General features: G+C 37.7%; 1 protein-coding gene across 5 annotated transcripts in view; it reads right to left on the reverse strand.

Moving 5' to 3' along the window:
• NCOA2 (nuclear receptor coactivator 2) overlaps positions 1-14,761 on the reverse strand; it is a 188,588-nt gene that overhangs the window by 71,930 nt on the left and 101,897 nt on the right. For all 5 annotated transcript variants that reach the window (XM_036398948.2, XM_054514161.1, XM_036398928.1 and 2 more), the window contains 2 exons: positions 2,463-2,564; positions 1,415-1,587 (listed from right to left, as the gene is read on the reverse strand). In XM_036398948.2, the coding sequence (XP_036254841.1) occupies positions 1,415-1,587; positions 2,463-2,545 (256 nt within the window). In that variant the 5' untranslated portion in view covers positions 2,546-2,564. The remainder of the gene's footprint in view (positions 1-1,414; positions 1,588-2,462; positions 2,565-14,761) is intronic.

Below are 14,761 nucleotides of genomic sequence, written 5' to 3' on the forward strand. Positions count from 1 at the left end.
ACTAGATTTTCTAGAACTGCTTACAGAATTACCAAAGTGGACTGGCAGATTTTCCTTTCTGCACCCATTTCCTGGGAAACCACAGGTTTTTTGTCCTTTTCCTTTTCTCAGGTAAAGATAAGAAGTATGTGTTGCTTGGTGACGGAAAAAAAAAATCAATTTGAGAAAAGGATGAAGAAAATAAGGGAAAAAGAATATTTCAAAAGCCAGTAAGGTGCAAAACAATGATGGACATTGTGTCAGTTAATAAGTATACTTCTAATAAGGGGCATGGCAACATCACTAGAATATCCACTTAAAAAATCATAGCAACCTAACAGCAGAAAGAGGAGAAAAAGCTGAGAAATAGAACACTCCCTAAGATTAATCAGTTAGAACTTTGGAGGCAACTGACACAATCTGACTCCTTCCACTTTCCATTTAGCTTTGAATAGACTGAAGTCTAAAACTGCAGATCTACTTATATAGTTATACATTTAGATAAATATGTATCTAAATTATGAAACATGCAGTCTCCAATTTTATAATTTTACACACACAGTATGGAAAAGGAAAATATATTTTCCCACAGAAAAGTGAAAAAGTGAAAGATGTTTAAATTGTTTGAAAATCAAAGGAATCACTCTAAACACAGTTTACAAAGAGATATAAATCTTCTACATTAAAAGAAAAACTACATGCACCCACTTCAAGAATTTATATCTGCCCCAAACACCTGCAGTGTACCTGCTAGACAGACCTGTGCCACAAAACCCACTTCCAAAAATTTTAGTTTCTAAAAGATTTGGGTTTTCTCTTTGAATAGGAAATATATCAAAAGAAAAGAAATACAAAACTAATCTTCTAGACAAAGAACAGGAAGAAAACTGTCACGTTCTGTGGTTTACATTTATAACAGGACCCTATCTAGAGATTAGAATAGTTTCAAATCTATTGTAGTCGAGGATATGATGTCATCATTTAAAGGACGCAGATAATTTAGTCCACAATATCTATTCATACCAACAAAAGAAAGCAGAACGAGTATGCAGAACTCTTGCATACCCCACTCTCCTGGACATTTCTCTTTTGCAAGGATTCTTACTCATCCATGTAAAAGTATGTGTTTTTTTTTTCCCAAAGCCATCTGCTAGTTTAACTTTTGTGAAAGCACAAGTGATTTCAATTCCATTAGATACACACATCAGACTGATTGATTTTTTCTCTCTCTAAACAATTTTCAGTGAAGTATTTTAAAAATACTGAATATGATACTTAACACACTCTATTCACATGACTTTATAGTATTATTCATTACTGATTAATGAAAAACAGGGGAATTTGCTAAAGAAAAGCTGAAGAGACTATCAGGTTGGCCAAAAATAAAATAACAATCAAGACAAAATATTCAAAGTCAATTAATCAGTCTTCTTACCTTGTTCTTTTATCTGACGAATTTGCTTCACAGTTTCTTTCAAGATTGCACATTTGTCAGGTTTAAAGTTAAAGTTGTCAATATCATTAAAATTTGCAAAAATCAGCTCTGCAAGTTCTTCAATGTATTTATTCTCTTGCTCACGATTGCGTTTCTCAGTGCTTCTTTTAGGGCTGAAAGAGGAGTTTATAAAAGTTCTGTCTTTAATGTCAGTTTACTTGTCTTCTGGCCAGCTCAGAGATGATTTTAAAAGGTTTGACAGTAGTTTAACAAAAACACCTCTCACTAACAATATGTAACTTAGGAGTTTCTCCACAGAAAGGTTTCCTCTGGAACAAGGAAAGGAGCATGAGAAAAGATGTTACTTATTTCTTTTCCAGCAGTCATGTTTTTGTTTCAAAAGAGGATTTGGATTAGAAATTGAAAACACAAGATTATTTGGGGGGGAGAAGGGGGGTCAGGATTTGAATATTTACAAGTATCCCTCCCACACGGCATTGAGAATCCAAAGAGTATTATATAGTGATTGTGCATGAGAAAATAAAACAGCTTAAATAGTTACACTGAGCAATCCATACTCCCTGCCTCCTTGTGGATTTAAGGCAGTCTTACGAAAAGATGAATGAGTGGTTATGCTTTAAAATGCATTTGTGTTGGTAGCTGTAAAGCTGGAAAATATTTTTCAAGACCTAGATTATAATGTACAACAGAGGTGGTAAAAAAAAGCTCAGATTGAGAAAATGAGTGACTGAAGACTTCTTACAGTGAATGCCAAAAACCATTTTTACACCTCTCCTAAATTGTCACCAAAATTCTGCATTTTGGCACAAAGTTGGATTCAAAAATATACAAACAAACAACAATAAAAGAGAATAGTTCTCATCCCCACCCCAAACCCTCAACAACACAGAATTGCTGCAATAAAGTAGTTTGGCACTGACTTCTCTTTGCAAGAATGTTGTTTGTCATCTTTTAACTGAAAAACAGAAGCACAAGTAACTTTTTTTTAACTCATTCTCTCAATATTTCCAGAAATAAATGGTCTAACCTGGGTCCAACTTGATCGGGATCCTTGCGCTTCCTCGACTCTGCTCTGGATGGGTCAGAGGTATTTTCTCCCATCCCACTCATCTTGAACACATATCAGCAACTAAAAGGAAGAAAGTGCAAGAAAGGGTTATGGTGGAAAAGTCTTGAGTTCTCAGTTCACATTTACAATTTTCTCATTCCATGCTCAACGAAGATTTTACTTGGCAAATCTATCACATGAAATTGAGCTTGTTTGAAAGACACCAATAAAAACACTGTGTTTATGATCCAACAAAATGCAACACAAAACTCCTTGAGAAGAAAATTTGTGGTGAGTAAGTAAAGCATTATAATCTGATTGTTACCAGTTACATAAGAACTGATAAGTATATTTTGTGCCTGAGTTGCTGAATTTTCATGGCAAATTTGCAAGGTTGAATGATGAAAAGCAAAAGAAAAGCCATAGTGCCATACAACAAGAAATACACGACAGAACTGAAATACATGAAATAAAGCATGTGTCCCACCTACATGAAAAGGTAGCACATGCAGCTTTAGTTAAAAATTAGAATATAATGCCTGCAAAAGTACACACACAAAGCTGTAGAAACAGAACATCTGCCAGCACTAGAAATTGCTGAGGAACTGATAAATATTTTGCACGTATAATCTACCTCATAAGGAGAATAACTTGTCAAGCTAATGTAGTAAAATAACACAAGCTTATAATTTGTGCAATAAACAGCCGGTGGAAATCCTGCCCTGCTCCCAACTGTTGGTTTCCCTATGCTGTGTAGAAGCACATGAAACTCAGATTACACATTTCTTAACAAGAACCAATATTCTGGAGGCAGAAATCACCAAAGGACACAGGGAGATGATGTAAATGATCAAAAATTCATGGAAGATGGGACGGTCCCAGCTCAGCATCTGCCTAGTTGCTGCCAGTTTTTGAGGATGATGGCAGAGAGGTGTTGCTAGACATTTCAGAGAGCTCCTGTAGTGTTTGGGATTAGCAGAAAAATAAGCATGAGGGGCCTAAAGGAGGTGAGTGTGCCCAAAAGGTGATTCATACCATACTAAAATAAGAGCTGGAGCCTGTAATTGTATGACCACTTCATTTTGGCATAAAGTGGAAATCAGGTATCAAAACAAGGGAGTTCACCACCTCCTTCAAGCCCTTCATTTCTGTCTCACCAGCTCCTTTCCCTCTGCTGACCTGGTCAGCCATGCACTGAACCTAATAAGGGAATTGCTGGGGGTTAAAGACACAGTCCCCTTCCCTTTTTCTTTTTGACATTTTTTAAAATCTAGCTGCCAGCCTGTGTGTTGGTAATCAGATGTTCACATTGGAAATCTTGGTTTTCCCAATGAGCCAACTGAGTGGAAATACTGCAGGTATCAACAGAAACAGCACAAAGACTAAGGTCTGAGCAGTTGATGCTGAGAAATGCTGCCCACTGAAACCTGAGCAAGCAAACAATGAATTGGAGCCACTCCAGATTCAGAACTGACCACGACCTAACATTTCTCTAAATTAAAAGTAAAAAAAAAAAAATTAAAAACATTCTTTTTACTGCAAGTATTTTTTCACAGAATATTCTGAGTTGGAAGGCACCCACATGGAGATCACTGAGTCTAACTCTTAAATGAATGGCCCATACTGGGACCAAACCCACATCCTTGGTGTTACTAACCCCATGCTCTCACCAACTGAGCTGATCTCAGTATTTTTTAACCAGTTTGAGCCGAGAGTGGAGTCATTTCCTTTCTTCTAGATACTGTTCAAGTTTCTAGAAAGACTGTATCATGCCTGTAACATATAGCTTCCATCTGGTCTTTGACATGAATGGTACCAGACTGTACTTGAAAGACACCTGGATTATCTTTTTCTCTACTGAGTCTATACATGCATATGCATATCTACATACACACTGCTATTATTTTGAGAAGATCCCACGGTAAGCAGAGCCAGAAGGTTCTGTGGCAGAGCAGACACAACTCTCCAAGGGAAGATGCACCACCACAAGCTCCACCATTCTGTCCTGGCTGCAGAACCCCCAGCGGCCTCACCAGGGCACTGGCAGAGCCGCGCCAGCGCCAGCCGCCCTGCGGAGCACGAGACACGGACTCTGCAGTGTCCAGCATGGTCTGACACCCTGACCCTGGCTGCTCCCCTACAGCTGTCTGTCCTCACTGACTTCTAGCCCCAGCAGACACACACATCTGAATTTATCCAAGCACAGAAGTAGTAGCAATATACATTCAGAGATGAGGAGCTAAGCACTTCCTCGAAATTATGCAATTTCAAAAGTATCACAAATAAGAGCTCCAAGGAAGGTGCAAGATACTATTAAGGAAAGTGACAATATTTAAAACAGAAGCTTTGTCAGTGGAGAGCTGGAACTGTCCTTGCAGCTCTGTTTCTATGACTAAATTTTTCACTGACCAAGGTGAGAAAAAATTGTCAGCATGATGAAAGCCGTACATTCCCAAGATCTGATCTCTGATCCAGACTCAGATGGTGAGTTGATCTTCTAAAGTTCAGAACAATTAGGCTGGGGATTCCCTTAATTTCTTATGCTTCCCAAGTAATACTTGAGAAATGTAAATCAGCCATTTTTCTTGAGAAAAGCAAGCATAACAATTCACAAATACTGTCAAACCCTCAACTGTCATCTTCTCACTCCCCTTCCCTCCCAAGCAGTAAGAAGGTAAGCATTTATGGTGGACATCATCCTCCAAAACCCTCCCCTCCTCAAGAAAGCATGCTGAAACTGTTATTGACAGCTTTCCTACCTACTCTGTCAGACCTACTTCAAAAGGAAGTTTTATTTTTGTGGGAACCAAAGTTTCACCAGTAGCTCTACCAATGCATAAATCAATTCCTCCTGCATTCACACTAATGCTGTTCTGTAGGAATCCCACTAGGTCCACTATCAGCCTTTGGAGGACATATTAAAACTCATCTCCCACCACAAACTTTAAACTTTATTCTCTGTATCAAGGGGAACAAAAGCAGTATCATAATTACAAAACTAGCACCTTCTTCTCTCCTTTTTAAACAAAGCAAATAGTACTAAACAAATAATATATGTATTTATTTTGTTTGCACTTACAGGCTATTACATCTTTTTTCTCAGCAGCATTATCAGTTTATTCTTAGAATGAGTTACCCGTGTCTTTCTCACTCATCACAATTTATTTCTGGAAATCTACCACCTACCACCATGTTTTCTTTCTGTTCTCCATTATGTCTTAATTAAAAATCCTGTTCTAGACCTCAAAGATTTTATAGGCCATTTTCTTGTCTTGTAGGTAACTGTGCTCCAGAGCAGAATGTAAAATCCAGAGATAGGTGTCTTGGAAAGTGGAGAGCTAGACAGATGATATTGAAGCAATCTAAAAAATCTCAAAGGCTAAAATGAAAGTCACTCATCCATACCTAGCACACAGTACTAAAAACAAAAGGATGTGACCCCAAACCCTTGTCTCCCTGGGTATTTAGGGTCTGACTGGGATATCTAAGAGCTAAGGGATTCTTCTGGAATTCAGAAACTAAAATCTATTCCCTGGTTTGCAGAAATGAGGAGCAATCAACTTTTAGAAGGTGTGGATGGACTCTTCTGTAACATTATCTTACCAACTAAAACAGCCAGAACCGGGGTGATGGAGATGGAGCTTCCTCTTCAGAGAGAGCTGCCATGCCTGTATTTCCAGCATGCAGGACAAGCTGCCATGCCTGTATTTCCAGCATGCAGGACAGCCTCCTGGGTGCTAGGCCACCTGCCTGCCAAAGCTGGATGTTTACAAAGCAAAGAGGGCAATGCTGATCAACTCTTGCAGGGCAGAGTCTTTAGGGGTGTGGTCCATACCACCAAACTCAGGGGTAAGCAGTTCAAGCACTGTCTGGAGACACAGGGACTGAGGTTTATTTAACTCCCTTAGGCTGAGGAGGGTAGCAAAGCTCCATCTCCCACTTCTCAGCAATGACTCTAATGAGTCAAAGAGGCAAGCACTCTTCCAGTTTCCTCATGTCTTTTGAAAAGAAAGCAGCTGTTTCACATATTTTTCCATGAGCTAATTCACAATCAAGACCAATGCATACTACTAGATGAAGAACTTGAGAAGTTTTGGGTACTTCTACAAATTGAATGAGGCACAAGCAAGAAGCTAAAACCACATTTTTCTTAAGGAAGTCCCTCTGGGCACATATAGTACCAAGGAGCAGGGTCCTGGGAAATTTCCAAGCAAGAAACAGAAAATGTATTACATTTTTATTGAGTTGATAGATGAATTTTAGACACAGAAATAAACATCTGTGGGTCGAAGCAGCTAAATTGCACATTATACTTCTTGGTTTCTGCCTTAACTTCCTCAATACATACTAGTTTATCTGTAACAAAATGTCTTGGTTATTAACTATTACCAACAGTTTTATACTACACAAACATTCATAACATGATATCATTCAATATTTTAACAGGAGAACTTAAGAATTTTTAATGAACTTTTAGATATTCCTAAGCTCCTGAGCTACTCACAGAACTTCTCAGCTCAGAAAACAGAAGTCCCACATTTGAAGTCTAAATTTTTCCAGGAAACATGACAATTCAAAACTAAAGACACTATGAGTAGAATGGCAAGTCAGAGACTCAAAGTTTTACTACAGTAAACTTCCCCTTAAGGGAGCTACCTTAGATTAGAAAGCAGCATTTATCCATTTCTAATCTTATCCACTGATCTTTTTATACATCTCTACTGGAATTTTCAGAAAGAAGAACGATAAAGAAATTAAACCATTCGATCCATTCAATGCTTTAGATGTAGTGGAAATGTAATATCAGCTCTATCATATAAAAATACAAAAATCAAGAAAATGTTGGTAAGGGTTATTTAGCAAGGTACAGAAAAATGATTAAGCAAATTGGGAATTAGTAAAAACAAAACCAGCAGTAATCACTGCTTTGAGGAGAGAGAGATAAAGAAATGCTTGATGATGAAAAAAACCCATCATGATATGTCAGATACTGAATTAAATAAGTTTTATTTTAAAATAAATTGTCTTACAAAGTTGAATTTGAATGCATGTCTCACAGAATGAATTGTCATGCAAGACCAGGCACTCCCTTTTTTATTGTGTAAGTTGTTTGAGAGCTGTATTGCACTCCAAAATACAAATATAATAACCCACTGTGGTATTGGTATTTTGCCTTCAGTGGTGGTACCAGATTTTTCTACTCTACATTATGTTTTTTTCCATGAGTCCTATCCCAACAAAACACCAAAACTACAACAATAAGTAAGAACTGAACTTCTAATGCTGACTAAGATGCTACTCAAGCTTTAATTCCACTGGGCATAAATGAGCAATAGAGCTATGGAAATATAAATACACTCACTGTAGCATTTTCCTACAAGGAAGGAGATAATTATTCAATCAGATATCTTTTTACTAAAAATATCCAAAGAACTAATTTTACTCTCCCACTGATGACCCACACCAACAGGACATATCAGGTAGCTTAATACTTTTTTCCTATTTATATTTAAGACCCGAAGTGCATTTTCCCTCTTTCCATTTCATTACCAGAGGTCAAAGCATGCAAAATACTTGCAAAAAAACCCCACTGGCTAATAATTCCAATTGTTAAATGCAAATCACAAACACTGAAAAATTAAATTAAAAAACTTTAGGATAGTACACATTAGTAGCCACATCAATTGACAACTAACTAGTTTCTACCAGATGTGGGAGACTAAAACAACAGAGCCTGAAATATGCTTAAATTCTTTTTTCTTTTATTTTTTCTTTTTTGTTTGTTTCTTTTGTTTTGTTTTTGTTGTTATCAGTAATAAAACAATAGTCTCTGCTCTCGTCGTGACGGCACATCCTCCTTTACATCCTCCACCAGCAACTGCTAAACTTGGAGTACACAGAGAGGCTTAACCTAATTATAAAGCAATAGTAAACATCCATCTTTCAAATGGGAAAGAAAAGCAGAGGCACCGTGAAGTGGGAGACAGGAAAATATCTAGCACAAATCACTTGTGTGAATTTTTACATCTCCTCAACTCCTCAAATGTCATGAAGGAAGACGGCATGCAGAGCAAGCCTTCCAACACTGATCCTCAGCACCAGTGAATTCAGTTAATCATCCAGAGTCAATGTAGAAGAAGATAATGTGCATTTTATCTCTTATCAGAGCAGGCCATCTTCCAAACAAGGCCTGTTAAACTGTCAGATTTATTATAAGCCTAACAAATGCAGTTAAAGAATAAGTGAGGATTACACCTTCAAAGCTGCTATTTCAACCTGAAAAGTAGCAAACAAAAGGTAAAGTACCATATAGTGGACAATCAGGTAGCAGTACTGTACTACCACCCTTCCAGCCTACCAACAGATGAACTGAACATATAGTGAACATACAACTGATACATATAGAAGAGATTTACTACAGTCAGTGGTTTACTGAGTTACAAACAGAAAAATACTGTTAAGTGACCAAAACTATTCTGCAAGTCAGTGAAAAGTCTGGCAAAAACTTTTCTCTAACAGCTAATTTGAAAAAAAACAGCTTATAATTCTGTGATTGTTTACTCAAACATACAGCCATTAAAGTTCATCCTTTTTTCCTGTGAAGTTGCCATGACTAGAAAGCCTTCTATCTCAGTTTCAAAATTAGAAAAGTACTCTGTGTAACATTAATTCTGGTAGAAGCCAGAGGAAAGTTGGAAGTCACATGCAAATTCTGATTCTTTGCATTTTTTCCTGCTTATGAACTCTTTTTTCACTGGCTTCATTTCAGAACTGGAAAACATTGAATATTGATACATACTGCAATCTGTAACCTTTTCAGCAAAGGCAACGCTTGCTAGCCACTTTCCCAGGCCTCCAAAGGAAATTGCTGTCAGAGGCAGGATAAGATACTAGATCAGAGAGGGGGGGCCACTGGAGCCTGAAGCCAACCTCTCCTTGGTCAGCCACAGCAGCTCAGGAGGAACTTTTACCTCCCAGCCCATTGCACCTGTCAGAGTCCCAGGCAGGGAATGGAGCCTGCCCGCCCCACGTGCTGCAGCGCACTGGGAGAGCTCGGCCTTTTCACACGCAACCTCACTCGGCACAGGAGTTTCCACAAATCCACACAGACGTGAAGAAGGGTTTGAAAGTGAATAAAAAAAAAACAAGAGGCGAAAATCCAGGGAAATACAAGAAAAAAAAGACTGCATTGTCTGGTAAAATAAGATTTAAGCAAGAGATGCACTAATAAGAAGTGTGACAGATAAGGAAGGTAAGAAATATATTAAACCATCTTCCTGAATCCCTGGTATAAGTAAGCCACATTCTCTAAAACCAACTTAGGTATTCCTGTCCTTCACCACTGGGGTGGTGCTTGGGGTTCACACCTGGAACCCCCAACAAAACAACGCCAATCTGTCAAAATAAACAAGATGTCCAATACCTTGGTTGGTGATAGTATCTTTAGATTAAAAACATAAACTAATTTATTTAAAGGTATTCTTCTTTCTCAAAACAGCACTACCACCTTTACTATAGGTGAAACTGTTTAAAACCTTTGCCACCCTACAATGGTCACACAGTATAAAGCTAAAAGGGAAAACAGAGTTCCTACAAGGAAGGTGATAGCAGCAAGATGAAAGACTCTAGTCACCTTTAAAGGATTTGTACTAAAATCTGACATGCACCTGTAGCCTCTTCTATATTTTCTATTCTTTCTATTTCAAAGGCAGTCTTTTACAGGTAACGTTAAAACAAGATTTATGGCAGTATTTAGCAAACTCTGTTCTTCAACTCTGCAAACTAGAACTAAGAAAAGAAACATAATTTACTTGGAAATGCCATTGAGTCCATGTATAAAAACTGAAAACTGGCTCCAACACCTACTACTCACATTTTTAAGCTGAAGGCTCCTTCCTCAATCTTTTCCCTCACTCCTGTGTAATGGCTTTAGAGTGGTGTATTAGACAGCAAGAAGATGACATATTCCATTTGCAGCCTGAAAGCCAATAATGCTCATGAATTTTTTACCTGGCAGACACTTCAAGATGCCACTGGGAAGATCGTCTAATAAACACATTAGGCTGCAAATGGGCAGCAGCAGCTCTTTAACACATGCTGTAGCAATCAAATAAATGGCTAACATTAATGTTCAGTGTTACAGACTGGGATTTAATACCACTTTTCTGTAAAATCCACCTACATCTTGATGGAGAAAGAGGTTTTTCTCAGCTACTCAAACCCACAGGTTTAAGAAACCCCCAGTTCTGCTTGAGACTTTGCCAAAACCCCTCCAGACTGACCCCAGCTCTGTAGGCTGGCTCCTACCTTCTGTATTCCCATAGGCTAAGGCTCTTAACAGAGCCACTCACTCAGCTGCTTATGGATTAGGCTACGTCAGCACCTCTAATATGCCCAGGAATAGCAAAACCAGGCTCTAATAAAACAACAGGGAAAAAATATCAGAAGAAGGAAGCACCTTTTTCTTTTTTTCCTTAATATACAACAGGTTTGCTTGATTTCTACTTTTAAAGAGGAAAAGATCTGTTTGCATCAAAACATCATCAAAGAGGAGACAGGTGTTACTACTGAAAAAACCCTTCAAGACTTTGTATTGTAATTTCAGGTCTGGGATTCTATTTCTCCAGTTATGAAGAATTGTTTGTGATTCTTAATACTCAAGGACAAAAAAAAAAAAAGCAGGTTAATATCACTAAAATATCACTTAAAGTTCCTTTTAAACACCAAATTAAATAACAAAATACAAGGCCAGAATATATTCATAGATATATCAGTCACTCTTACATCCTTTTGTTTGTATTAGGTAGGAAGCTAAGTTAAAAAACCAAACCAAAACAAAAGTTATTCTAAATCAATTTAGCCTTGTATGATGCCTTTAATAAGTATTAAACTTTGGCTGCAAAAAATTCTAAGCCTGCAAGCATTCTCCCTGGAAAAGGAGTCCAAATTCCCACATAAGTTGTTTATTTAATTTAAATTTTTCTCTTGTAGTTCACAGTTATTAAGAATTTATGAGACTCATTTTGAAGCCTATTATTCATATCTACTGTGATTTAAAATAAAACTTTGTGAATAGCATAGCTGATAAATGAAGCAAATCTAACAACACAGAAAAGGATAATATTATGGGAACCTTTGTATTTAAACAGCTTTCATTTCCAGTTGATGATACTTCTGGAACAGTGAGTTAAGCATATTTTGACTCCTACTGAATCTTCTCTGCCAATCTCAGTTTCCAAACTGTTATTTGTCCACTTAAATTATCACACCAACTTCCTCTCCAGAAACCACCAAAGAGCAAGGAGAAAATCAGACTCAAGGGAGAGGAAAAATGGAGCAACTCTCACAAGCGTAAGACACCGTGGAAAAACTCAAATCCATGAACATTTTCTAATCTCATAACTGACACAAATGTACACATTACTTACAACACCAGAAAGCTTATACAGTTTGGTGAGATTTTCAAGATGCCTATCTTAGCAATGAGAAAAATATGAATATGACCAATCTCATAAACAAAGGCATTTACACATCTCTGTAATGTGGGCTTGCCTACATTAGAATTTCACTCCAGTTAACTGCCTGTCAAACACCAGTCTGTTTACATCAGATAAAATATATTCCATTGATAAAAAGCTCAGGAAACATGGTTCTGTATAGGTAAAAAGTAAAAAATAGAGGGCAAGCCAGACAGAAACACAGAGTGTTTCCACACAAGGTGCATACAGTAAGTAACACGCAGAGTTATAGGACCTACACACACAGATATGAAACCTATCATATTTGAATTTAGGTTCCTTCATTTATCAATCTGAATTTCAATGACTTCACACAGCTAGAGAGGTGTTGGTCCTCCTGGTCACTCAGACCAGCTTAGCATGTCTGCACACTCAGGTGCAATGTGATGTGCAACCCAGGCTTCAGCTAAAGATGCTTAAGTTCCATGCCACCTTTCATATCTCTAACCTGGGCTTTAAAACAATGTTCCTTCAGCTCCAGAGTAGATAGATACTGTTACTGAAATCACATCATCTTACTGAAACTTCTGTTGCACTTCAATAACTCCAACTCTATGTATCTTCTCTGGTGCCTCATGAAAAACTGAACTCATGTTTTCAATTTTCACATACCTACAGCACCGAGAGGGTTTATCTTTCTTTTCTACTTACCACCCATTACTAGGAAGCATGTTGAAATTTCAGGCCATTATTTAGAATACTAAGTTCTGAATTAAAACTCTGAGCTGCAGAAAGCATACCTAAATTTATAGGTATGCTTTAATAGGTACGTACCTATTATCTATAATATTTCAATACATTTTGATATTATTATGGTGAAAGAATAACCCACTGCACACATATGTACAAGATACATACTCCACACTTCCTTCTATAATACTGAGATGCTTTCATAAGCATACATTTCATTTAACAGTGTATAATAATAAATTTTCAAATTAAGAATTCAAGCTGCTTTGTTCCTGAAGGCTGCAAGTTAACAACAGTCTGAAGTCAAACCTACTTATATTCAAGTTAAACAAATGGTAGTACCCAGCTCCACAAATGGCCACAGTCATGGTAACTTTAACAGCTGTCTGTGAGGTGAATTGGACTTCACTTTGATGTCCTCTGTGCCCCCAGAAGTTCAGAATGCTGCACCACTTCTTTAAATTGCATACCAAATTATCCTGGTAATTACAGTGCCCAGTACAGTCTACCCATCCTCTCTGCCTCTGAAATGCATTTGGAGGGCCTGTCCTGGAAAATTCAGCGCTCTCCTCAGCCTATGATGGCCTGCTGGACCCTGGTCCCAGAGGGTGCCTGCCTAGTGGCAAGGATGTGGTTCCGGATGTTATGGGAGAGGCGAGATGGAGAGCTTGGCCTCTACTCCCATCCCCTATTTGTATGAACAGGTAGATTCCCCCAGCAGGTGCTTCCTGCTGATACTGCCATGCATGCCAGTGCCATCCATTTACACTGGAGCAGCAGTGTAAGAGTTGGGAAGTAGAAAAAGCTTTTTTCTTATTAAAGTTTGAGGAGCAACCAATTTAATACATGCTTTTTGAGAGGATACAGCTATATGCATGAACGATTATATTTGTATCACCTGCCAACATGCAGAATGTTGGGAGCTAGTAGTAGTTTTGTACTTAAATTAAATATATACTAGATGGACATTAGACTTTTGGCAAAGCTAATGTGAGTGCTAACTACACACATTGTTACTAAGATCAAAAATTAAAGCCACCGAATTATGTCAGAGCCACACACGAGTGTCTTGCCAACACTCACAAAGTATGATTAACTTGATGTTTTTAATACATTCATTAGTTCAAAAACTGGTCTGTGAACACGAATAACAGTTACTAACAACTTCAAATTTCATGTCAGTCTTCATTTTATTTGTTTTAGTAAAAAAATGCAACCAGCAATAACAGAAGAAGATGAAAGTATAACTGTCATTTTAAAGCACTTAAAAGCATTAAACTCATAAAAAAGTTGTCGCTTTACTTAGTCAAGTGCCAAGAAATAAAATCTGATGAACACCAGCTTTGTAGTCATGTGTGTCTATATGTATATACACACACATAAATATGAATCCAGGCTGTGACCACATAAAATATTCATAGAAATGGCTATACGAGTCAACCAAAAGAAACACTGAGTTTGTGACTAGTCTGTCATGGAAGCTAATAGCAGGTGTCTTGGAAGAAGGTACAAGGCAGCTGTACATGATCCTTCTCCCCATACTTGCTCTCTGTCTCTGACAATCAGTGGTACAAGCTTAGCTGCAGTGCAGCTGTGCCTCCTCCTTCCTCTGAACCTATCTTCAGTGATGCCTAATTCCATCTTAAATCCATATATACCTTTGGCCTCTACAATGCTTACAGGCAACACCCTACAAGCTTTACAACAGCTCTCTATAAGCTCCCCAAAGCAGAAATAGAACTGTAAAAAAACAGAACAGTTCTATGGGGAGGCTATGACTCAACTGAAATAAATCAGAATTTTATCACTGACTTCACTGAAGCTTTGATTCTCCTCCTAGTCTACTATAAGAAGATATCAAACCGTAATTTCTCTCTTTTGTAGGTCATAAATCACTCCATAGGCCTGAAAAGGCTATGCTTGCATCCTGTGGCCCAAAGAAAACAAGGTTATTCTACTATTAAAGCTGAATGCTAATTATGAGCCATTTTATTCTCTTTGTGGAATAATTTTTGTTAATAATGAAACAGTTTCTGGTAAAGAATCACAAGTGCTAAGAAAGAATCAATG

This window comes from Molothrus ater, chromosome 1, assembly GCF_012460135.2.
Source record: "Molothrus ater isolate BHLD 08-10-18 breed brown headed cowbird chromosome 1, BPBGC_Mater_1.1, whole genome shotgun sequence".
Classification (NCBI taxonomy): Eukaryota; Metazoa; Chordata; class Aves; order Passeriformes; family Icteridae; genus Molothrus; species Molothrus ater.